The sequence below is a fragment of the Alosa alosa genome, chromosome 13, assembly GCF_017589495.1.
Source record: "Alosa alosa isolate M-15738 ecotype Scorff River chromosome 13, AALO_Geno_1.1, whole genome shotgun sequence".
NCBI classification, from domain to species: Eukaryota; Metazoa; Chordata; class Actinopteri; order Clupeiformes; family Clupeidae; genus Alosa; species Alosa alosa.
In genome coordinates this window covers 23,952,717-23,978,943 of record NC_063201.1, presented here as the reverse complement: position 1 = coordinate 23,978,943, position 26,227 = coordinate 23,952,717, and the positions used below count along the sequence as shown (strand labels likewise).

The window sequence follows — 26,227 nt, the reverse complement described above, 5'->3', positions numbered from 1 at the left end:
TAGTGGCAGGCAGGCAGGCAAGGATTATTAACCGTGGTGGCAGATCCCATCCACGGCATCACGTATCGCATCGATTCATGCAGGTGGTGTATTGTGGTGTGTGGATATGTGTATATATAATGTGGTGTGTGTATCCTTCTAAGGTGGCCATGCCTGTTTGGTGTGTGTGTGTGTGTATAATGTGGTGTGTGTATTTGTCTGTCCAAGGTGGCCATGCCGGTCCAACTCAACGAGCCACTCAACACGCTGCAGCACCTGTGTGAGGAGCTGGAGTACAGCGAGCTGCTGGACCGCGCCGCACACACACACGACCCCTACCTACGCATGGTAACACACACACACACACACAACCCCTACCTACGCATGGTAATACACACCCACACACACACTCACGCACACACACACAGACACACACACACAACCCCTACCTACGCATGGTAATACACACACACACACAGACACACACACACACAACCCCTACCTACGCATGGTAATACACACACACACTCACACACACACATGACCCCTACCTACGCATGGTAATACACACACACACACCACACACACACACACACAATAACACACACACACACACACACACACACACACACACACACACACACACAACCCCTACCTACGCATGGTAATGCACACACACACTCACGCACACACACACAGTATAAGTATATATACTCTTTTGATCCCATGAGGGAATTGGTCTCTGCATTTAACCCAATCCGTGAATTAGTGAAACACACTCAGCACACAGTGAACACACAGTGAGGTGAAGCACACACTAATCCCGGCGCAGTGAGCTGCCTGCAACCACAGCGGCGCTCGGGGAGCAGTGAGGGATTAGGTGCCTTGCTCAAGGGCTCAAGTGTTGAGTGTGTTAGGTGATGGGTGTTGAATGTGTAAAGTGATGCGTGTTGAGTGTGTTAAGTGATGGATGTTGAGTGTGTTCAGTGATGCGTGTTGAGTGTGTTAAGTGATGGATGTTGAGTGGCATAAACTGGGCTTTTACAGTCTATGTTTGTGACTAGAAAGCACAGATGTGCACATGCTCACACTCACAAACACGCACACACATGCATACACACGGATAGATAGATACACACACACACACACACACACACACACACACACACACATGCATACACACAGATAGATACACACACACACACACACACACATGCATACACACAGATAGATAGATACACACACACACACACACACATAGATAGATACACACACACACACACACATGCAAACACACAGATAGATACACACACACACTCATGTCTGTCTGTGTGAAATGTGTGAAGTGGTTGAGTGTTTACCGAAATGAAGTAGTGTTACTGGCCACACACACACTCTCTCTCTCTCACACACACACACACTCACAAACACTCACACACACACACTCACACACAAACACACCGACTCTCTCTCTCTCACACACACAAACCTACAGACTCTCTCTCTCTTACACACACACACACACACACACAGACATTTGTCTGCAGGAAGTTCACCAGAATAGTGTCACTGGCCAGTCTGAGGATATGATGGATTTATAATGATTAGAAAGCATGCCCATGCCCACACACACACACACACACACACACACACACACACACACCATCTTCATTCTGGCTGAGTGGTGTCCCTGGCCGGCCTGAAGAGATGATGGCTTTATAATGAACACCAGGCTGAACTCCAATATCTAATATCCAGGGAAGGGGGAGTATGACTTTTAAGTGTGTGTGTGTGGGGGTGTCTACTGTATGCATTGGTGTGTCTGTTGGTGTGTATGTGTGTCTACTGTAAGTTTGTGTGTGTGTGTGTGTGTGTGTGTGTGTGTTAATAAATGTTAGGTGCAGGGTCATCCTGTTAAAAGGATGACCCATACTGAATGACATAATGAATGATGCTGACAGATTAACAGGTGTTTGTGTGTGTGTCTCTGTGTGTGTGTGTGTGTGTGTGTGTGTGTGTGTGATTCTCTCCAGGTGTACGTGGCGGCGTTTGCAGTGTCTGGCTACGCATCGAGCTATTTCCGTGCGGGGGGGAAGCCCTTTAACCCAGTGCTGGGGGAGACCTACGAGTGCCAACGGCCAGACAAGGGCTTCAACTTCATGGCCGAGCAGGTCTGCCTACACACACACTACCGCTTACACACACTGCTGCCTACACACACTACTGCCTACACACACTACCGTTTACACACACTACCACTTACACACACTCACCAATACTACACTATAACATCACCAATACTACACTAATCACCAATACTACACTATAACATCACCAATACTACACTAATCGCCAATACTACACTATAACATCACCAATACTACACTAGAACACCACCAATACTACACTAATCACCAATACTACACTAATCACCAAAACTACACTATACCATCACTAATACTACACTATAACATCACCAATACTACACTATAACATCACCAATACTACACTAATCACCAATACTACACTATAACACCACCAATACTACACTATAACATCACCAATACTACACTATAACGCTGTTTTTCAACCACTGTGCAGCAACACACTAGTGTGCTGCGAGAGATCGTTGTAGTCTAACGAATGAAGGGTGTGTGTGTGTGTGTGTGTGTGTGTGTGTGTGTGTGTGTGTGTGTGTGTGTGTGTGTGTGTGTGAGAGAGAGAGAGAGAGAGAGAGAGAGAGATGGTTTGTGTGTGTGTGAGAGAGAGAGAGATAGTGTGTGTGTGTGCCACAACAGACTACTGTGCTGTGAGAGATCATCAGGTGTGGATTGCTAATCATACTGCTCTGGTTGAGTGTATGGTTGCATGTTAGTGGTATGCAGTGCAGTCAATGTAACAAAATACTCTTCTTTGCCTGTTGGCGGCAGTAAGTAGCTAGCCTACATCCGCTCATTTACATTTCCCTACAGTACTGCCTCTGGAATAGCTCTCGTTCACTTTGTTTACTTCGGCAACTTGTCTCCGAACCAACCAGCGAACAGAGGGCGTTCCTGGGAGCGATTACGTTTAAGTTGCAAGCTTATCGTTATCGTTGTGTCCCCCGTGGTTAACCAAATGTTAGTGATTGAACTCCAATGATTTCAAACTTCAGACAAGCGTCCACCAACCAGGAAATAAACGTTTGCGTGTGTGTGTGTGTGTGTCTGTGTGTCTGTGTGTGTGTGTGTGTGTGTGTGTGTGTGTGTGTGTGTGTGTGTGTGTGTCTAAGAGTTGAAGAGTCAAGCTGCAGGAGAATTTTCTAGAACACATCTCACGTTACTGTCAACCTGCCAGTCACCAGATTGATTTTCTGTCATTCATCACAGACACCAGCATCTGTCTGTCATATTAACCCTCTCCCTCTCTCTCTCTCTCTGTTTCTCTTTCTTTCTCTCTCATCCTCTCTTTTTTCTTTCCCCTCTCCTCTCTCTCTCCATCATTCTCTTTCTCATTCTTTCGCTCTTTCTTCTTTCTCTCTCTTTATCTCCTTCTGTCTCCTTTGTTCTTCTCCACTCCTCTCTCCTTCTCTCCTCCTCTGTCCTCATCCCTCCCTCTCCTCCCTCTCTCTTCTCCTCCTCCTCTCTTCATCATCCTCTCTCCTCCTCTCTCAGGTTAGTCATCATCCCCCTGTCTCAGCGTGCCATGCCGAGTCCAAAAACTTTACCTTCTGGCAAGGTGAGATTGAACACACACACTCATTCACTCACTCACTCAGACACATACTGTACACATACACACAAATACACACAACATACACACACACACACAGAGGGCTGTATTTTGCACCCTCGCGCATGGCGTAAAAATTTGTTTCCCACCACGCGCAAAGTTTAATTCCTTATTTTGCACGTTTATTTTTTAAACAATGCGCCCAGGGGTGTGGCAATTAACAACCTAGGGAGTGGCCTGGCGCATTGTCTAAAATTCGCTATTATACACCTGGTCAGAAGTGTATGGCGAGTTGTTTATATGCTATTTTAAGAGCGTATTGTCAACAGTCATATTGGCGGGTGCACAACGCACCATCCTTCTATCATCCATGAGCATACACCAGCGCATGCGTCCATGCAAAACAGTACAAATTGCACGATTACAATGGTAAACATAATTAGAATAAAGATATTACGAAATACTGTACATCTCATGATGAGTAGTTATTCACCATCATTTGCAAATGGGTAATGACGGTTAAAAGTGATTAGGGGAGAGGCGAGAGACACGTATGGAGCACAGCTGAAGACGCACTGTCACAAGATATAAGCAACTCCTCTGCAGAATAAATCATGTTTTATTCAGTCATTTGAGCAATATTAGGGTAAGTGTTGCTTTTTCCAGCCTATGTTTTCGATGGTAACCCATTGTCAGTCAACAGTGAAAGTAACTGCATATAACTGTCTTGTCGTTGACTGACACCATGGTAAAGTTAGTTTCACTTTGCCAATGAGTTCAAATAATAGAGGAGTGCAAAGGCATGAAGGCTATGGTTTTAGTAAAGCATGGTTTAGTGGAATGACTATTCCATACGGTCTCGCAAGCAGCCTCCTTCAAATGCGCCATTGAATCAAAATACTGATGCATTTATTTGACATTGCGCTTTGCGTCGTTAAAGGGAATGGCAGATCTCATTCTCATTGGTTTAAATGATGTTACGCCTCAAACACATCCATGACTGATTAAGAAACCAGGGAACACCTTGTTGCGCCATGCGCTCAACGTTTGATAACGAAAACCCTCCCAATGTGGACTGGATATCCTACTAAATTTGAATAAGCTTTTGACGAGTGACGATGCGCTTTTGACTGTCATGATAGGACCCAGAGACATTCACACACACAAACAAATACACACACACTGGTTCTTTACCTTCTGGCAAGGTGATATGGCAAACACTCATACACAAGCAAACAAACAAACTAAGACACACACACACGCATGCACATACACACACTAGTTCTTGATCAGGGTTCTAGATTTGTACTCACCTGTGTTCTGATGTTCCACAGACATGCGTTGGAGGAACAAGTTCTGGGGGAAGTCCATGGAGATCGTTCCTGTAGGCACGACCCATGTAATACTACCAGGGTCAGTACACACACACACACACACACACACACACACACACACACACACACACACACACACACTGACTCCTGTGTGTTTTGGTCAGGTTTGGGGATCACTATGAGTGGACTAAGGTGACGTCCTGCATCCACAACATCCTGAGTGGCCAGCGTTGGATTGAACACTACGGGGAGATCACCATCAGGAACTCCAGCAGCGATCTCTGCCACTGCAAAATCACCTTCCTCAAGGTCACACACACACACACATACACACACACACAGCAACAGCACGCTCTGGCACAAAAACCTCGATTATGCAGTTTCATTTGGGCTACAGGGTTTTTCCTGGGCGAAAAAAAATTACCCGTATACCCTAGTCTGGGCTAGTCTTCAGAATGTCCTTGACTTAAGTGTGGCTTTGTGTGTATATGTTTCATGTGTGCTTGTTTCATGCATGTGTGTGTGTGTGTGTGTGTGTGTGTGTGTGTGTGTGTGTCTGCAGGCTAAGTACTGGAACTCGAGTGTGAACGAGGTCCAGGGGTCAGTGCTAGACCAGCGGGGGAAGGCGGTCCACTCTCTGTTTGGGAAATGGCACGAGGCTCTCTATTGCGGAGACTCACCCTCCGCCACCTGCGTCTGGAGAGCCAGTGAGCAACACCTCAATAACCTTCCCATCATGCAACACAGGCCAGGCAGAATACCCATAATGCAACAGGGGCTAGGCAGTAAACTACGGACAATAGACCTACCAGTTCGCCTACAAAAAAGCTGCCATCTTTGAGATCCGGTATCTTGTGATTTCCTCTATGGGAAAATAACATGGTGTTTTTGAATTATCGCACTTGCTAAACTCTTACGGAGTCAAAGAAGTCTGAAATGCAGACATTTTGCTCAACACACTTTTGTCCTCTGCCTTCGAGTGGGTTCTGTGATCTTCGGTATGAAGCTAAGACGGCAAACTTAGATTTTTGCTATCCCAGAGCTAACTTGCAATGCAACTTGCCATAGGTAGTAGCTTCAATTAACACCCGGATCTCCTTATATGGGCAAAGATGGCCGTTTTGGTTATTTTTTGTAGGCGAACTTCAGAGGTCTATGGAACAGGGGCAGGGGCTATACCCACAATACAACAGGGGCTAGGCAGTTTACCCATAATGCAACGGGTGCCAAGCAGTAAGCTACCCATAATGCAACAGAGGCCAGGCAATATACCCATCATGCAACAGGGGCCAGGCAGTGCATTACCCACAATGCAACAGGGACCAGGCAGTACATTACCCACAATGCAACAGGGGCAAGGCAGTATACCCATAATGTTGCATGGGCCAGGCACAGTATACCCATCATGCAACAGGGCCCAACTACCCATGATGCACTAATAACCAGTTAACAGCAAAAATGAATAATTACTGCATCAGGCAGTAATTTACCCATAATGCAACAGGACACCAGTCTCTTCTGATGCATCAGTAGCCTATATTGCCCTCTGCTGATACTGCTGTCCACTACGTTTTAGATTTGACGTGATCCTTTCAGGCCTATAGTTCTAATGCACTCTGTGTATACGTGTGTTTGTGTGTGTGTGCATGCGTGTGTGTCTTCCCTCTCAGACCCTATGCCTGCGGATCATGAGTTGTACTACGGCTTCACTAAGTTTGCCATCGAGCTGAATGAACTGACTCCCAGCATGAAAGCAATGCTGCCCCCTACTGACACACGACTGCGCCTGGACCAGAGGTGCACAACAACGACCACAACACACACACACACACACACACACACACACAGGAAATACACACACAGACAGACATACACACACACACACACACACACACACACACACGCAGATATAATTCTTTATTTCAGACCCAGGGGGATTCATATCACAGTAAAAAAAACAGTTAAAACACACAGAGAGAAAATATACAAACACATACTTACAACAGTCACATCTCACACACCTACAACAGTCACATCTCACACACTTACAACAGTCACATCTCACACACTTTTACAGCAGCACACACAGTATATGTCTCTCTCTCACACACACATACATTGTGCATCTATAAGTGGGGCTGATGTCATCTTGCCACTGTATCAAAACAGTTCTTCTACACACACACACAAAGCGCTTTCAGATATAACCTCCGGAGTATATGAGGAGGTTTGTCAAACGGAGGTCCTACCCTTCGGATGATTCAGATATGATGCTAACCTGCGGACCTAATACTGACCTTATACGGACTTATGTGTGAGCGACATACACGCACATTACAGAATCTCCGTGTGTGGTTGTCGAAAGTGAGGGGTGGGGGCTTGTAGAGTTCACAAGATCGAGATATGACCTTAGAATATATCGGCCGCTGCCTGTCACAGCTGCTTTTGTTAACAAAGTGTAGCCTATGCATTATGTAGGCTAAAGAAGAGAAATCTATTGTGCATAGGCTAATACTTGAAGTAGGCTAGTCACGTAAGTGCGCACTTGAAATTGACCTAGCCTACAGTATTTGTATGTGTGCTTCAAATAAACACATTTATCTGTTTTCAACGTTATTCACCAGAATTAGCTATAGAACCCCAAATCTGGTTTGCGTTGGAGAGAGAGAGCATGCACAAACTTTATGTTAGGCTACCAGCCAATTCAGTAGGCTAACTCAAGACTTCAAGATCGTTTTTAAGCAACAAACAAAATACTAACATCAATAACAGTGAAGTTGTTCGTTTTTTCATGGTTTATTTTTTCCAAAAGCATCCTCTCCCCATGTGTGCATTTACGTAAGGAGCTTGGAACAAAGTTGGGTTTTCTTCGTTTTCATTTTTCTCTAGGCATATATGCTCAGCAAATATCAATGAGCTCAGCAGGTCATGAAGGCTATCAATGAACAGAAAACCGTGTTGGCTAACAATTTATTAAATACTCCTGTTATTGTCGTCCAACGACGCCGCTGTAGGCTACTGCCTTTTCAGCGCCTTCTGCTTATGATGATTCAGTCTTCTGAATTCGTTTGTCCTTGCCATGCAGTTGTAGGCTAACGTGTCTCTAACGTTGCCTTCAGGTGTTCTATCAAAATGCTGTCTGCCCTCATGGACAGTAGCTCTGTGATGTCTGCATCTTTCCAGGTCGGATATTTTCTGGACAGCATGCCACTCCATCATAACACTGGCATTTAAGTTAGATCTAACCACATGGACGCATGAAAGAAACGTCACCAACACGCCCTCTCACTAGGTGTGAATTTTAACCGCATGTTCTACTCCTCGTTCAGACACAGCACATTTACATAATGTCCGGAGGAAATACTAGGGGGGAGTAGTATAAACACCGGGTAAATCAGGACTTCCATATGACCGGTTATGGATTTCAGATATAATGGCCCCACTATTTAACATCGGGCAGAACCTCGGTCTTACATTATGTCTGAAAGCGCTTACACACACACACACACATACACAGGCACACACACACACACACACCTGCTCTATTTTAGATCATCATCATGCCTCCCTGTCTGTCTGTATCTGTTTGTGAGCTTTTTATAGTCCAGCAAGGAGAACAGAATACAACTAGGCCAGAGAGAGAGAGAGAGGGAGAGAGGGTGGGGGGGGGGAAAGAGAGAGAGAGAGAGAGAGGGGGGGGGGAGAAAGAGAGAGAGAGAGGAAAGGGAGAGAGAGAGGAAAGGGAGAGAGAGGGGGGAAAGAGAGAGGTGAGGTCAAGGATAACAGCAGGGCAGAAGTAGGACAGAGAGAGAATGAGAGAGAGAAAAGGAAAGAGTGATAGAGAGAATGAGAGAGAGGTGTGTAAGCTGGGATCCAGACGTCTCTCTAGGTAAACATCATTATGTCATAGCCAATCAGAGCACAGCATCCTGTCAAGGTTACATCATCACTGTCAATCAAGGACAGCAGGATAATAATGTGACATGGCTTTTGCATGAGTGTGTGTGTGTGTGCAGGTATTATGTGGGGTGTGTGCGTGTGTTTAATTGTGCACAAGTGTGTCATGTGGGGAGTGTGTATGATGCGGTTGTGTGTGTTTGTGTGTGTGTGTGTGTGTGTGTGTGTGTGTATCATGTGGGGAGTGAGTGTGTGTAATAATGTGACATGGCTTTTGGTGTGTGTAAGTGCGTGATGTGGTTGTGTGTGTGTGTGTGTGTGTGTATTATATGGGGTGTGTGAGTGTGTGTGATGCGGTTGTGTGTTTGTGTGCATGTGTGTATCATGTGGGGAGTGTGTGTGTGTGGGTATTATGTGGGGGGCATGGGTGTGTGAGTGTATGTGATGTGTTTGTGTGTGTGTGTGTGTGTGTGTGTGTGTGTGTGTATCATGTGGGTTGTGAGTATGTGTAATAATAGTAATAAGCTTTATTTGTAGCACCTTTCATACACAGAATGCAGCTCAATGTGCTTTACTGTACATCTAACACAATAATAGAGAGACATGTAATAAGACAAACAAACTAAATAATAAATAAAACATCAGAGATTTAGAATGAAGTAAAAATGAGAATTCACAAGATGGTAAGGAGATAGTTGTATTGTATGTGTTGTGGTATCTGATGCAGTGAAAATAGGAAGAACCTGTAAATAGCAGCAGTAGAATGTAAAATAATGTGAAGAAATAGGCTACAAGATAAAAGTGACTTACCTAAAAGCTCTCATATACAGGGATGTTTTTAGGTATTTTTAAAGATGTTTACAGAATTTGCCTGTTTGCTGTACAGAGTCAGGGTGTTCCATAGCTTTAGTGCATAATGGATAAAAGCAGCTTCTCCGCTTTGCTTGTGGAGCCCTTTGCACAATTAAAAGATTAACATTGGAAGATCTAAGGTTCCTTTGTGGTTGATATTATACTTGTGTAGTAAGATTGTTACAGCTGATTCAGAATGCTGCAGCACGCCTTGTCTTCAATCAGCCAAAGAGGACACATGTAACTCCTCTCCAAGTTACTCTCCACTGACTCCCTATAGTGGCCAGAATTACATTTAAATCTCTCACTTTGGCCTATATAGGACACTAACTGGATCTGCTCCCTGTTATTTTAATTTAATGCTCAAGATGTACATCCCCAACCGCCCACTGCGGTCTTCTGATGACCGTCTGTTGTGTCGACCAGTCTTAAACACTTGACACTGACAGTATCGACATAAGAGTGACATGACACTGTCATGAACACATGACACTGTCATGACACATGAACCCTAACCCTAATCCTAACCTCTAACCTTAACTTTAACCCTAACCCTAATCCTAGCCCTAACTCGTTATGACAAAAAATGAATGACACTTAATAACAGAAGCGTTATGCCATAAACGTTTATGACTTGTTTATGACATGTTCATGACAGTGTCATGTCACTCTTATGTCGATACTGTCAAGTAAAGTGTAACCCTCTTTTCCTCAGTGGTTCCATGTTGGTGGAATGAGTTGCCCAGTGAATGAGAATGCCCAGTGCTCTCCATTCCTGTGATAGTTTTGGGTCTTTCATGAGGGGTCTAAAGACATTCCTGTTCAACATGGACTTAGTTCATTAAGCGCTTCTTATGCGTTATACTTTGTATAATATTGTTTATTTTCATTAGGCTGTTTGATTAATTTGACATTGTTGTTTATTATTTGTATTCTCCTTAATGTAGTCTTACCATGCTATTGTTTTTGTTATTGATTAAATTGACATTGTTGTTTATTATTGCTATTCTCCTTAATGTAGTCTGACCAACATTCTAATCTGTTCCCTGTTAAATTTAAGTATTATATTGTTTTGTATTTGTATGTCGCTTTGGACAAAAGCGTCTGCCAAATCCCATAACCATAACCATAACCATAATGTGTGTATAATGTGTGTGTGTGTGTGTGTGTGTGTGTGTGTGTGTGTGGTGTGTGTGGTGTATGTGTGTGTGTGTGGTGTGTGTGTGTGTGTGTGTGTCAGGCTGTTGGAGGAAGGTCATGTTGAGGCTGCAGAAGAGCAGAAGCAGCGGATTGAACAGCTACAGAGAGAACGTCGTCACGTACTGGAGGAGAACCACCTCTCACACACACCCCGCTTTTTCCAGTAAGTACACACACACACAAACACACACACACACAAACCACACACACACTCACACACACCCAGCTTTTTCCAGTAAGTACACACACACACAAACACACACACACACAAACCACACACACTCACACACACCCAGCTTTTTCCAGTACGTACACACACACACACACACACCCCGCTTTTTCCAGTATGTACACACACACACTCACACTCACACACACACCGCTTTTTCCAGTACGTACACACACACACACACACACACACACGCAGGGTGCGATTTGTTGGGGGGGATGGGGGAACTCCTCCTCTGGTTTTTACAGGGTACCCGCGGAGTCTTAAAAGTATTCCATTTCATTTTCCTAAATTAAGGCCTTAAAAGGTATTGAATTTCACCTTAAAGTCTGGAATTTTTTCACGGAGGTCTTAATTTTTCAAATGATCAATAGATTTAGTCTAATATCCTCACGTAGCGTATCAACTAGGTTCTATTCCGTGTAAATTGGTCCATGAAGCAGGACATTCAGTCACGTTACTCCCGCGACAAATCTTTGCGTTGCCACTGCACTGCTGTCATGTTCATGTTGGCATGTTCAAACACTTGTAAATAGTAATTATTTGAGGTTTAATCTTACCTTTAATATTATTTATTCTATCCGAATGGGTGTGATGTAGGTATTAAATTTCATCTGAAGTGGTATTAAAAAGGTCTTAAAAAGTCTTAAATTTAGGTCTGACAATTCTGGGGGTACCCTGTTTTACATCCCTAGCTCTGCTGAATGAATTTCATCTTCGGGGGGGACAACCCCATCAATGATTAAAAACCAATTGAAATAACAGGCAGGTTGTGACAGAGTTTTCTTACACCTATGGCCTACATTGCTGGCACTAACTTTCACCTGACCCGAACTTTTGCAGTCTTGGAATTCGCGAACATAAACACACATAAATACATTGTATATGTGGATTTAGCGCCATGAATCACATCCTCACTGCTGAGTGCAACAGAATGAACGTGTCTTCTCTTCATCGCTGTTAATGGACCAGACGTGCATCCGTTCCCTGCTCAGAAGTTTGCAAAGATGTGGATAAAAGGTCTAGACGCTGCAGATGACGCGCCAACAGGAAAGCCGAAAAGGCCACATGAAGTCCGACATCAGAGCAAACTGTTTACAGTAACACGTCTGAATCAGACTAAGTAATCACATTACATTTGTCAGTATGGAGCAGTGTAACGCGTTAAATATTAATATTACTTCAGCCTATTCTCCTATCTGAGATAAGAGAGATAGTTTTGAGGAATCCTCCATCTAGCCTAGAAAATAGGAAGCCTTGGAGACACATGTTGCCGTGCTTTATCCTGTCATTAGCCAGGACTGCCCACTTGTCCGACGCTCCAATGTTCTGACCTCTCAATAATCCGAAAAAATCCCTTTGGTCCGACAGCCCAGTAATCCGACGTCCCTTTGTTTACAAAAAAATAGACCCTCTGCTCCGACATCCCATTGTTCCGACCATAGGCTTTTGTGGATCACCTCCCAGAATGTAAAATCTGAATAAAAATAACAAGCAAAATTACTTGTAGCTAACTTATTAACACATTTAAATGTTTAGCCTTTGAAAACGTGCAAAAGTCCAACAGGGTAAAGGTTAGTTTTGGGTTGGATATGTATTTTCATAAATCTAGTAGAAGGGAGGCCGTACCATGCATGAGTTTACTTTTTATTGCGTTTCGGCGCGTGCCTTCTTCAGTAACCTCATGCATGGTGTGACCCCCCTCCTACTTGACTTGATCCAACCATTCAGGCCAGCACTCATAACAGTTTATAAAGGTAGCCTACATATTGATAGCCTGACGTTGTCATACTCAAATTCTAGTCAGAATATGAGTCCGATACTGCTCCATTGGGACGTAATTATGGGGCGTGTTTCAACCAATACAGGGGGGGAATGCCTCTGCACTCAATTGGATAGACCTAACCAATCAGAGGTGTAGGAAGAAAACACACGAACCATCCTTCTGCTCGTATATCCCCTCCGTTTTTAAAAATAATTCTGTTGAACAGTGATATGCTACAAACATGTTAAAGCAACACCAAAGAACTTTTCCTCTGTCGCACGCACTATTTGTTTATCCAGCACCAGCTTTGCAAATAACAATGTCCACAGACAAGGTAGAATATGTTGCATGATTTTATGAAAGTACGATGTATTGCGACATCAGATGCAAGTCAAATTTGTAGTTTCTCATGTCTCATTTCATAGAACTACAGATCCGCTACCCGATCCGGCAAACTTACATAGTGCGGTTATAGCCGATAGAGGCCATGGCTTTAATGCAGAAAGTGCCGCTCACCCTGTTACGAGTTGATGAACCACTGAAATGATTTTGGAAACATTATTTTAAGGTACTAAAATGGTGTTGCTTTAAACAGCTGGGAAAGGCTGTCGCAAATCCCTCGAACAATTGGTCAATCAGAGATTTCAAATGAACGAGGGGAACATGTCGCAATGCAACAGCGCTGTTTTCCCTTGATGAAAGTGAAACCACCAGTTTTTTACCACATCTCAACTTTGGCTAAAGTTTCAGAAATAATCGTTTTCAGTGATACAAACTCATTAAATAATATGAATTTTCCATATGGGGTCTTAAAAGCCATGTATCCTTCTAGCCACAGCGTTTTTGTTTCAAACATAAGCCTAATCTAAGCGTGCTCAGATGACGTGATGGACAGGTGAGCAACAGCGCCTGGTCTATCATCGTAAAGCCTGATTTGATTGGTCCGCCCGATTTAGGGCGAGCATACTTGCCCCACAATGGAGCAATGCCAGACCGAACTTCCCGTGGGGCGGGACTAAGTTCGGAATGGCACCCAGGCTAACATATTGAGTGAAGCCTGCTCCTATTCTCACTTACATTATTTCCATAAGTGATAATGATTAGAAATGGGGCATATCCCTGCATGTGAAACGAACTTGATCAGTGAGAAGACGCCTCATCTTGGCTGTTTCAAACAGGAAACTTTGGGATTCCCGACATGTTAAACAAGGCAAAAATCCTAAAGAAATATTATAAATAATTGTCCCAAAGAGTAAAATTATCCATACAAGAGTCAAAGGAATTCAAAGGGATTACATTTTTTACAGTAGCGAGTAATGTGTAATACATTACTTTTTTAGAGTAACGACGCCAACACTGGTCTAATTAAAGATGTGAAATTTTAAATGAATGTTCAACTGTTCGAAATGTAATAGGCATACCGTTAACTTAAAACAGATTTTTCATGATGAAAAAAAAATAATATCCCCCCTCTGTTTTTTTGACAAATCGCACCCTGCACACACGTACACACACACACACACACAGACACACACACACATACACATACACAAACACAGTTGTCTTGTATACTGAACCACCTTGTCTGTCTGTGTGTGTGTGTGTGTGTTGTGAGCAGGAAGTGTAAGGACGATACCTGGGTCAGCAATGGCACGTACTGGGAGCTGCGCAAAGACGGCTTTAGTCGCTTGGACTGCCCCGTGCTCTGGTGACCTCTGACCGCTGGACTGCCCTGTGGTCTGGTGACCTCTGACCCCTGGACTGCCCCGTGGTCGGGTGACCTCTGACCCCCGGCTTCAGCCATCTACCTGGAAACCTCTGCTCACATCTACAGTTTTGACACAGAGCGAACACGCGAACACACACACACACACACACACACGGCAGGACTGAATGGACCTCTGGACTGATGTTATTCGCCGAAACAGCCCAAATAGGACCACTGTGTGTGCTGTCCAACCAGTGATCTGTTCAACACACACACACACACACACACACACACACACGCTCACACTCACTTCATACTGAAAACATGCCCACATACATGTACATACACACACACCTTCTCTGAGTGTGCGTTAGTAAATATCATCACTATCTTAACCTGAGTGAAACACAAAGCTGTCATCTTCAGCATCCGCATAATCTTCATCACCATCATCGTCGTCATCTGCCATCTTTGTCATCATCACCATCATCATCTCCTCCACCACCAACAGCCTCAAGTGTATCCCGGGCACGTAACTCTGCTGCAACAATTAGCTTCCACTATATTCAATGGAAGTAGCTACACCATACATGATAGCGGCGCGTACGTTCGAAAAAATAGACCAGTCTTCTAAAACGTTTTTTACGCGTTATGAATGGAACGCTTCAGTAACGCGCCTGGTGTGGTTTCCCTTGTGAGTAAAAGCACACTCTTGGCTATCTCCACCACTGTTAGACCTGCTCACACACACACTTCAGGGCCCTGTAACTCGAAGCACACGTTAGCTGCTCGAAGACCTTACGTATATCGTAAGCCTATCGTAAAAAGATACGCTTGTAACTCAAATGATTTGGAAGTCTACGTGTAATGTAACTTGTGAAGTGTGCTTCAGACCACACAATGCTTGCCTTGCATTCTCTTCGCCTCTGTTTTGCCTATTTTAGCATTCGTTTCCTGCCATTGATTGTCGGGTCTTACGTGCTGCTCCTAATCACCCAGCTTATTTCTAGAATGTATCATTGTTCGTCAGCTTGAGAATAAAAAATGTTTTTATTCCTCTCTACCCCAGCGACAATTATTTCCTTATCTTCAGCTGTAAAGTTAGGCTTTCTCTTTTTTCCGGCCATTCAAAGCAGCTGAAGACAGTGACAGCCAAATCCAGACGTCGTTGTCAGGTTGTCAGGGGGAAACAGACGCTGATTCCCTATTTACCGTTGTTTCTCTTTCGAGTTACAGTTTAAGTTCTGTGCATCTTACATGTGACTTTTGACAAGTTTCAGTTACACCTGGATCGTTATGATTTACGAGTTTGTAAGCCATGCGTACACGTAAATTTACGTTTGATTTTCAAGTTACAGAGCCCTGGTCTCCATCACTAGCCCCTTTTACATTGCCGGTGTTACATGGCAACTGGCACCCATGTTAACTGGCTGCGTTGGTGACGTTTCTTTGACAGATGTGTCCGCTTGCAGATTTGTCACTTTCTGGTGGAAACTGGAGACGAACAAATACAACTATGCATGACATATTTAAATGTCAAAATGGTCTCTAGTACGCTACATGCACTGGACCATAAATATGCCACCAAAAAAATAAATACCTAAACAGCCTAATAATAACTCCACGTGGGTATCGAACCTGCTTCCTAAATGAAACCTTTTACATGATAACCATTCATCTACGTACTTGCGCCATGAACCAGCTGATAAGTCATAGTGAAATTTACTTGACTTACTCTATACAATTAGAAGAAGTCAGGTAATGATTGTAGCAAGTTAACATGGCTGATGGTGTTGTCTTGCTACAGCAGTTGCCCAAGCCAGTAGGTCTTCAAAGTACCATGGTTAAGTTTTCAAACATTTCACTGACTGCTGGTCATGCTCTCTGTGGCCACCTAGTATCTGTAGCCTAAATTGAGGAAGCGTTGCTAGTCTAAAAATAAATAAATAATAATACAAAAAAACGTGTGATGGGGAGGACTGAACCTACGTCGACTGCGTGAAAAAGCAATGCATAGGCATTAACCTGTTGCGCCACAGGAGAAGCACCCAACGCGAGAATTAGGAAATAAAGTATCAAAAAAACATCAAACCCATGTTTACATGTCAGTAACATTAACGTTAATAGCCTATAAGCCTAAGAGTTTTGACTCTCCCTGTGCGCAAATTTTGTGTAAAATATGGACACGTTATACTTCTCCTGCCCATTGCAGTGTGTGTTTCAATGCCTGTGTTTCATGAACTGAATTCTTAAAAGAATAGGCTTGACAAAAGGATACACAATTAGGCAACACATTTTTATTTGATTTATTTGCTGACGTTCATGTGGCTCTACAGACACTTCAGGTAGGGGCGGCCACAGCCTAACCTCAGTGAAACGTTTGTAAAACTTAACCATGATACTTTGAAGGCCTACTAAATGGCTTGGGCAACGGTAGCATGATAACATGGTAGCCAGATAACATGAACAGCTATGTTAACTTGTTACAATTATAATAACGTTAGCTGACTTCTTTTAATCATACAACTGAAGTCCATTTCTGTGAGTGCCGTCAGCTGGTTCGTGGCGCAAGTGGATAGACGTCTGATTACCAAGCAAAGTCAATTAATTATTCGTGGTTCAATGCCCATGTGGAGTTAATTTATGCTATTTAGGTGTTTGTTTTTTGGGTTGCATATTCATGGTCCAGTGCATGTAGTACTACATACAATTTTGACTTTTAAACATGTCATGCATATTTGTGTGCGTCTCTAGTAGGCCAGAAAGTGACAAATCTGCAAGCGGCCACATCTGGCAAAGACTCGTCATCAATCATGAAACGTCATCAACGCAGCCAGTTAACATGGGAGCCAGTTGCCATGTAACACCGGTATGTACCTTTATCGCGGAACACCTGTCCTTTTTACACACACCGAGGCGGAACGGCGGTTCGAAGTGTCCCCCCAATTTTACCACCAGACAGGGTAGACATAAAGGCGAAAAGATTCATTCTGGTACCGGTGTAAATGCGTTAGGGCAGATAGGGGGAATCTGGATGGGCGTTTTGATGACACGACATATGTCCAACCCACCACAGGAGATTTAAAATCTGACTGATCAAAAGCAGCAATAGCAGAGAGCACATTACCACAGTCTCTAAATCCTGCCTGCTAGAGTTGACTGTAGGTCGGAATGAAATCGGTTGCCATATAGGCTACCCTAAAATCCAGAGATAAAACAAGTATGAACTCCTGGAGCGTCTGTCCTAGCAAGCTTTTACATTATCACATTATAACCACCGTTAGCCACATAACATTTAGAAGCTTGACATTAGCGAACATAGCTTAATGTCACTGTTTAACAAACAAACTAGCATGCTATGCATCCAAACTAGTAAACACAGCTAAATGGGAGGACAATGAACTCTTACCTTTATGGTTATCCACAGTTATCCATAGTTAGTCCAGTGTTATTTCTGTCATGCAATCTTCTCAATATGTGCTAGTTAGAGATGGAGATAGCCTGGCCATATTCTACCATCACACAGGTCTGACTAAATCCTAAATTCTCTCCAGAAACAGTTTGTTGTAGCCTAGAGCATATGGCCCTGGCCAAAAACTCGCGACAGCAGGCTTTACCCATACAAACTGTCATAGTATAATATGCAGTTTCTGGCATCCATAAGAAAAGCATTTGTAGATGAATGGCCAACATAACTTAACTGTAGCTACATCTGACTCATCTTCAGGGAATAGCAATGTTGCTCTCCTTCACTAAGTGACGCATAACTTTATTTTCATACATTAATTTGATTAACAGGCTAGCCTACATGGCGATTAAGCACATTGAAGAGGCTTTCTGTTCATTGTATCACATTTTATTTTCAGTTGTCAAAAGTTATGGTGGTAAAGTTAGTGATGGCAAAATCCCCAGTTCAGAAAATCATTTGTTTGTTCCCATGTGTTGCCATGTGTCAGGCTACTCCTCACGGCCAATGTTGCACGTCACGCTTCATGCTGTTTGGTCCTGCCTCCTGGCTCCTCCGGCTTGTATGTAAACACTTGCAGTACCAAGTACCAGGATGGCAAAGTTTCGCCTCGTTTTCAGACACACGATGCAGCATAAAGACGTCTCCTCTTACCGTGAATGTTGCGCTCTTAGTGTAAAAACGACTACCGATAGACGTGCTCACACACAATCCTCGCCTTGGATCACTACAAATATGCTCCCATCTCCAGCACTGTTAGGCCCACTCACACAATCACTCACACACACACACATTCCATTCACACACACTGTTAGATCCACTCACTCACACACACACACACATACACACACATTCTGTTAGACCGCATCACACACACACACACACACTTCCTGCTTGATTGCTGTTAGACCTGCTGTGTGCCTGAGCTGTCAGATGCCTTAAAGTGTCACCGCGCCCCACTAAGCTCTCTAGCCTCTTATGCAAACACCGACCCTGACCATCACTGACCATAATCGACCATCACTGACCCTCTGATTCTCACTGACTCTCATGTGGAGCTCCAATGCAACTATGCAACTCCATGCACTCCAGTGCACTGTGTGTGGATGCAGAACTGAGCTGCAAAACTACACTGTCTCTCTCTGGACTCTAGAGCTGCTCTACAGCGCCATCCAGTGGCTCAATGTCAAAATTACATGTGTTTGGACACTACTGCTGTTCTGATACCAGTAGCTTATCTGGGATCTGTCTCCCGTCATTCACTAGAGACTCTGAATGTCTACCTCCTGTGTGATGGGTAAGACAGCTGCCTGTCTGCTAGCTCAGTGAGAGGTGAGGCAGTTGTCTGTCTGTCTGTCTCTTAGGTCTGTGAAATATGTGGGTGAGACAGGTACCTGTCTACCTACCTGCTCAGTAAGATAGACAGCTGCTTGTCTACCTGCTGGGTGAGACAGCTGTCTGTCTACCTCCGAGGTAAAATGAGTAAGAGTACTAGCCTGCCTGCTCAGTGAGACAGGTAAAACAGCTCCATGTCATGCATGGAGAGATAGACAGCTACATATCCACCTGTTGGGGAAGATAGGTAAGACTCTGTCAGTCTGCTAGGTGAGACAGCTGTCTGTCTGTCTGTCTTTTTGAGGATGCAATCTCTTTGCCTGTCTGATGCCTTACTGTCTCACATGATAGATTTGATTGGATGTATGAGAATGAGTGTATCCGAAATATATCAGTAATATACAGTACGCCTCACAGAGAGAGTGCTCCATGTGTCCTGTTGGAAGTACACTACACTACACTACACTACACAACACACACACACACACACACATATATAAACACACACACTCACTGACATGTACAAGCACAGCACTGGTTGTAGCTTCAAATGCATAAATGGTTGTCCGGTAACACATGGAGTTCACTACACAAGAAATGATGATGATGATGAATAAACCTGAAAAACACACGATACACACACACACGCACATATACACACACAAACATACACACACACGCTGCTGCTGGTTATCTGAGTCTGTGGCACTGATGTGGGATACACTGGCATGATTACACACACACCAAACCCAAACATTTGAGTAATCTATTTAATACTCACACACCCAAACATTTGAGTAATCTATAACCACATTTCTCACAAGGATTCAAATATGTCCAGGGGTGAAATACATCTTCTAACAATCTTGTGAAAATGTTGCCAGTGTCACACCAAGACTGCCTATTACAGCTGAGATTTCGCAAGCTTGTTGGATTTCTTCTATCAATTGTAACTCAGTAATAGTTTGTGCATATGCCGCAGGCTGTGAAATAACAATATTACCAAATTACATGCATAGCCAACACCACTGATCTTTGCCTGAATGGGCTGATATTTGATGAGTTCATCATAGCAATCATGTACACAGACAAGCACACACACAGAGAAACACACAGAGACACACATACACACACAGAGAAACACACACACACAGAAACATACACACACAGAGAAACACACACAATCATACACACAGGGAATCACACATACAAACACACAGAGAAACACTCACACACACATACTGTACACACAGAGAAACACACACACACACTGCAGCTGCTATGCCCGTGGCACTGATGCAGGAGTAATGCATGAAGACACAGGCATAATTACACACCACCACTCTCACTCCCACACACACATTCCACCACTATCACACACACACACACACCATGACTTGAACCTTAAATGTGTTTCTAACGTTCGGCCCAGCAGAGGGAAGTGAAACTCTCTCTTGTCCAGTTTGTGTGTTCGACGTGTCAGCTGTTTGTGCTGGTCTGGTGAGATGGGCAGCCTACAGAGCGCACGTCACCATTTCAGGAAACCGCTGAACTCTGACACCCATTTTCAGGAGTGGTGCTTCTACAGGTTTTTATGTGGACGTACAATATTTTCAGTTCCACAGTGTGACAAAATGGCTCTCCTGCAGGAAGTGGTGATATATAATAATAATAATAATAATATAATAATCGTTTTATTTATATAGCGCCTTTCTCAGACTCAAGGTTTGAAAAATTTGATTTGGGACAGAACCATGATGGGGTGAAGACACAGCAAGCAAACGTGGAATTTGGGTGGAGAGTGCAGATTTATTGACAGTGTGAAAATAGTGCCGACAAAAACAAACAAAAAGACTTGACAAAAAGAAACTGTTATGTCCCTTGTCTAGGGCTTAGGGAAATAACAAAGAGCAATAACGGGCAGACAAAAGATAAAGTTAATTATATTTATTAATAAGAAAAATAGAATAACTTAAATAAAAGACTCAATGTTAAGGTTAACGAAAAAGTACCGCAAACAAAGGAAAAATCACCAGGCCTCCAAAGTAGGCCTGAACAGCCCGCCGTTCACTTCCCGGAAGGTGGCGAGGAGTGGCGTGGCATGCGTCTCAAGGAAGTCGGAAGAGCGCCCCTGATGACGTCATGGCTGAACTTTTAAAGGGCCAGCAGCCCGAAACAACCAATGACTGCAATTGGTCAATTAAGCTGCACTGGCAATCAGCAAACTGGCAAAGAGGCAATCTGCAAGACAAGAATGAAAAGGAAGCCACAAGCCACAAGGAACAGATATTTTATATATACGACCACAGGGTCGTAACACCCCCACCACCAAAAATCAACATATCGTGTTGATTACCAATAAAACATTGATAAAACTCAAAATTCACCCCATGGTGGAACGAGACAAAGTGTCTGCCAAAATGTTTTCACTACCCTTTTTATACCTGATCTCCAGGTTGAAGCACTGCAGGTAGAGCGACCACCGCATAATGCGCTGGTTCGAATTTCTCATCCTAGAGAGGAAGGTCAAGGGGTTATGGTCATTGTACACAAGTACTGGTTCTGTAAAAGAACCAATATAAACCTCAAAGTTTTGCAGTGCAAGGAGAAGGGCAAGTGCCTCCTTTTTAATGGTGCTGTAGTGCTGTTGATGTTTTAAAAACTTCTTTGAAAAGTAACAGACGGGGTGATCAATTCCGTCCGCGGCTTCTTGGAGAAGAACTGCACCAGCACCTGTTACACTTGCGTCCACTTCAAGCTTGAATGGCAGCTCAAAGTTTGGAGCTGCAAGCACAAGAGCACTGCAAAGCAATGCCTTGGCGGTCTGAAAAGCACATTCAGAGTCAGCAGACTATACAAAATCACTGTTGTTTTTAAGCAACTTTGTTAGAGGCAGAACAAAAATCAACCAACAGGTTATTGAAAACAATAGCACAATTCACCGTGTACAACCTTTCATCAAGCTGGCACTGTCAAGACCAGGGGGTCAAGAGCGTGCAGATTAGCTTCGGCATGTTAGCATACGCCATTTTCAAATATGGCGCTGCATGGAGCATTTGGAACCAGCTCCATGCACGAAAATCTGTGTTGGGCACGAGCTCTCATGCGCGTACATGTTGGTGGGCGGGTACCTATCCGGCGGCTACAGCCAAACGTTATTCAGTGCGTATTTCTTGAGGAGCCTATGAGAAGACGTGCATATTGTGGTTGTTTATCCATCATATGACAAATAAAGAAAATTGTATTGATCTTGTTTCGTTGTTGTTTGTCCCGAACAAACATAGCCTAAACATGATTAAAGACAATAAATTACACAACAGCGGCATAAAGACCTTGTCTCGTTACACCATGGGTCTCCAACACGTTGCTCTCAACCTATAGCCGCCCCCTTTGGAGCTCGCCAGAGGCTGAAGCACTAGGCTACTACATTTAAACACAATTATTGCCGCGAGGCATTCCAGCCTACGAATTTAATAAAAAGTAAACCATGCATAATTTAAAAAAAAAAACTCAATTTAGGCTACTTCGCTATGCAATAAGGTTTCCATTAGAGCACAGCGCACGTTCAATGAATGAAGGAAATTGCCTTGTCTCGCAATAAACAGCTGGAGATTCCAACACTTTTTCAACTACACGAAACAGTGATCATCAAATACCCTCTAGATCTAAATGCCAATCAGTCTCAACATTTAACTATATAATAAAAGTCAAAAAGTAATTTAAATCTCATACCAAAACCGAAAATCGTCTGCGTTTAATAGCCTGGTATGCCGCTCCAAACAAAACGCATGTCTCACAATAACGTAGAAAAGGTCTGCCTCGAATAAGCCTACCTCAAATAAATACCTGTGCTTAATTGCGCAGCCTAAGTAAATAGCAGACGCCGGACATAATTTAGGATTTACGGAAAGTATGCCATCATACGATGTTGGACGCCTGGCGATACTCTGGCCGTCTACTGTGCCTCTGACACCGCTGCCTCATTTGGATGGTAACTCCACAGGTGAGCGCGAAGATTGGATGTCGTGGATGCGTTTTTTTGCTGAGTCCGCAGACAACATTCTCTTTAACGGTTACTTGTCTTCACCATCTGCGGTGTACAACTCAAAGTAAAGACACCACATTTTAGATGAGTTGGGGATGTAATTGTCCACTCAGGCTGACCGTTCTGTGCGTTATCTTCAATACTATTTTTAATCATATTGAATATCTTCAATATTATTTTCAAAACAGGGTGGCTATTGAGGGCTCTGGCTCCAGTCATTATTGTGGCTACTGGCTATTATTGGCTTGATTTGGTCATGGGCCAACGCTAGAATACATTTAGAGCACCCGCTATGGGATGGCAAACAAAAAAATAAATAAAAAACAAACCAATCATAGACTGTAAAAATGTGCTACACTTGGCACTAAAAACCGAATAGTTTATTTATAGTTCGACTACGGATATTTCACGTCATGTTCGAATGCATATTTGTAGCAGGACAGCAGGCAGACCGCTCTTAGTTAGAGCCGCTGTTATCGCTGTTATCCAATAAAATTAAGTTGCGCTTCAGGGCGACTTCACTCGGACTCCATGCGCGTTCCCGAGCAACTTTTTCTTCTTCTTGTTATGAGGCAAGGACTTTATGTGCATTATCGCCACCCTCTTACTGGAGGACGACTCTCTTTTTACAGAATATCCAATAAAAATCGACGTTGGTCCATGCGTCATTTCCAGCTTTGTAACTTGGCGCATGGTCAGAGCCGACTAGCGAACCCCAGTGTTCCAGATGGCGTTGACTATGAATTGGCCGGATTTACTAGCCTAGCCTCCACCATTCATTTGTATGGAGGGCGGGACTTAGTCACTCTCTCCAGTTATACATAATACCTCCATGGTCAAGACTCTCCTCCTCCCTTACCCAATCAGGGAACAGATTACCCAGTTACAGGGTGCAGGACCAGGAAGTGAAAGTGTGCGTGTGAAGGTGTTTCAGTGTTTGTGTCTGTTGGAGAAATAGTCAGTTTAAATGTTGCAGGAAGGGCTAGGCGGATGTGTGTGTGTGTGTGCTACCTCTTCACACACAGGATGACCAGGTGTGTTGCAGGAAGGGTCAGGCAGGTGTGTGTGTGTGTGCGCTACCTCTTCACACACAGGATGATCACGCGTGGCCTGCGGCCCTGAGGTTCTAGCACATGAGGCCTGAACTGGGTCAGGTGGTGTCCACAGCCGGTTGGACCAAGGCCATCGCCATGAAAACAACATTGGGGGGGACCAAATGTGCATGGTGGTGAAATTCATGAGCACATGTTTATTTATGTTTTCTCTTAGACGATAATGTCTAATAGTACTGTTTTTGTCATTTTTGTGTATAATTTTATCTAATGCCATTGCAGACCCGGCGGCAGACACAAATTCACGGACGGGCATTACACCGTTCGGTAACTTAAATTGATCACGGTAGTTTAAGCTGACACTTGATAAAACATTCTAATATGAAAATGTAGATGCAATTGTTGTAAAATGGTGCAGCTTCCGTGCGCAGGGATGGAGAGAGAGAAAGCGAGAGGGATATCTGTTAGAGAACTGAGACGCTAGCGTGTGGAAAAAGTGCAAAAAATAAATCCGCAGATAAAACCAAAATCCTCGTTCATTTGCTAACAACTTTCAGATAAAGTTAGGAAGTTAGCCCCCGGTTACGGATAACTTCGGGGCTGAAGCGGTAACAAGCTCCCTATGTTCTCCAACTAGGCCAGAATAAAAAACACAGTAAAGGTTAACGCTATCAAACAAACCCAGAAACTACTAGGCCTATTCTTCTAACTACTATACGAGACATAGCCTCTGCGAGCGATAAGCCATATTTGTCATCGGATGACGGGTAGTGCAGAAGTGAAGTAGACTGCGCCACTAAAACCTCCTCTCCATTTATGTGATAGCTTGGCTTACCTAATGTTCCTGATTGATTAGCTACGGAATAATACAGAAGTTTTGTTTTCTACTTGCTATATTGACAAACTTAGCCTATAATATAGGCTAGGCTACATTTAATTAGGGCTCAAAATCAATCCATGGGATTGGGGAAGTGGGTTTGGTTGGTGCAGCCAAGCTCGTCCAGGGCGGGCATAGATGACTTCCAGGACGGGCCCGGCCCCCCAAAGCCCCCCCATGACGCCGGGACTGTGCCATTGAGGGTTGAATGAATTACAAACACAACATTCTAAAGTTGCCCAGACAATGACCAACACACATCCCAAAATTCTAAAGTTTCCAAGTTGAAGTTGGCAGATTTTGGTTGCAGTCTTTCAAAAAAACAACTTCCAGTTCCACACTACCCAGACAGTATTTGAAAAGACTGAATTCAAAACAGCCAAACTCAAACTTATCCAACAGATCCAGACTAATAGTGCACACTAAATCAAAATAAAAAGTCGGCCTCAGATTCCTTTGGCACTCTTTGTCCCCTGGCACGCGGCGCTGTCGGAGCCACGCCCCGTTATCGTTTTACTTTGGGATGTTCAGATTCAATTTTTATTCTCTAAGTCTTTGTGAAGAAGATTTACTCACGAACATAGGCTACTGTTACTGTCATGGCGTTTACTTACAATGTCGCCTACATACTGCACTGGAATTGTGAAATCCCCCGACCCAGAGCCACGTCTGAGAGAGCTGGTTGACGGTTTCTTTGTCTCCACTCACAGTCAGACTATGTCTTCTTTTGCAAATATGATGGACGGATCTTTGCTATTATCAACAAGGTGCAGTCCA

The 26,227-nt window shown here is 43.7% G+C and overlaps 1 protein-coding gene across 1 annotated transcript in view; it reads left to right on the top strand.

The window, feature by feature from the left end:
• Nucleotides 1–15,738, top strand: part of osbpl3b (oxysterol binding protein-like 3b) — a 67,733-nt gene extending 51,995 nt beyond the window's left edge. The window contains exons 15-23 of the mRNA XM_048261298.1: nucleotides 198–327; nucleotides 2,013–2,150; nucleotides 3,633–3,696; nucleotides 5,025–5,103; nucleotides 5,189–5,333; nucleotides 5,587–5,731; nucleotides 6,695–6,821; nucleotides 11,014–11,136; nucleotides 14,586–15,738. Coding sequence (XP_048117255.1) covers nucleotides 198–327; nucleotides 2,013–2,150; nucleotides 3,633–3,696; nucleotides 5,025–5,103; nucleotides 5,189–5,333; nucleotides 5,587–5,731; nucleotides 6,695–6,821; nucleotides 11,014–11,136; nucleotides 14,586–14,679 — 1,045 coding nt within the window. The 3' untranslated portion in view covers nucleotides 14,680–15,738. The remainder of the gene's footprint in view (nucleotides 1–197; nucleotides 328–2,012; nucleotides 2,151–3,632; nucleotides 3,697–5,024; nucleotides 5,104–5,188; nucleotides 5,334–5,586; nucleotides 5,732–6,694; nucleotides 6,822–11,013; nucleotides 11,137–14,585) is intronic.
• Nucleotides 15,739–26,227: the final 10,489 nt, after the last annotated feature.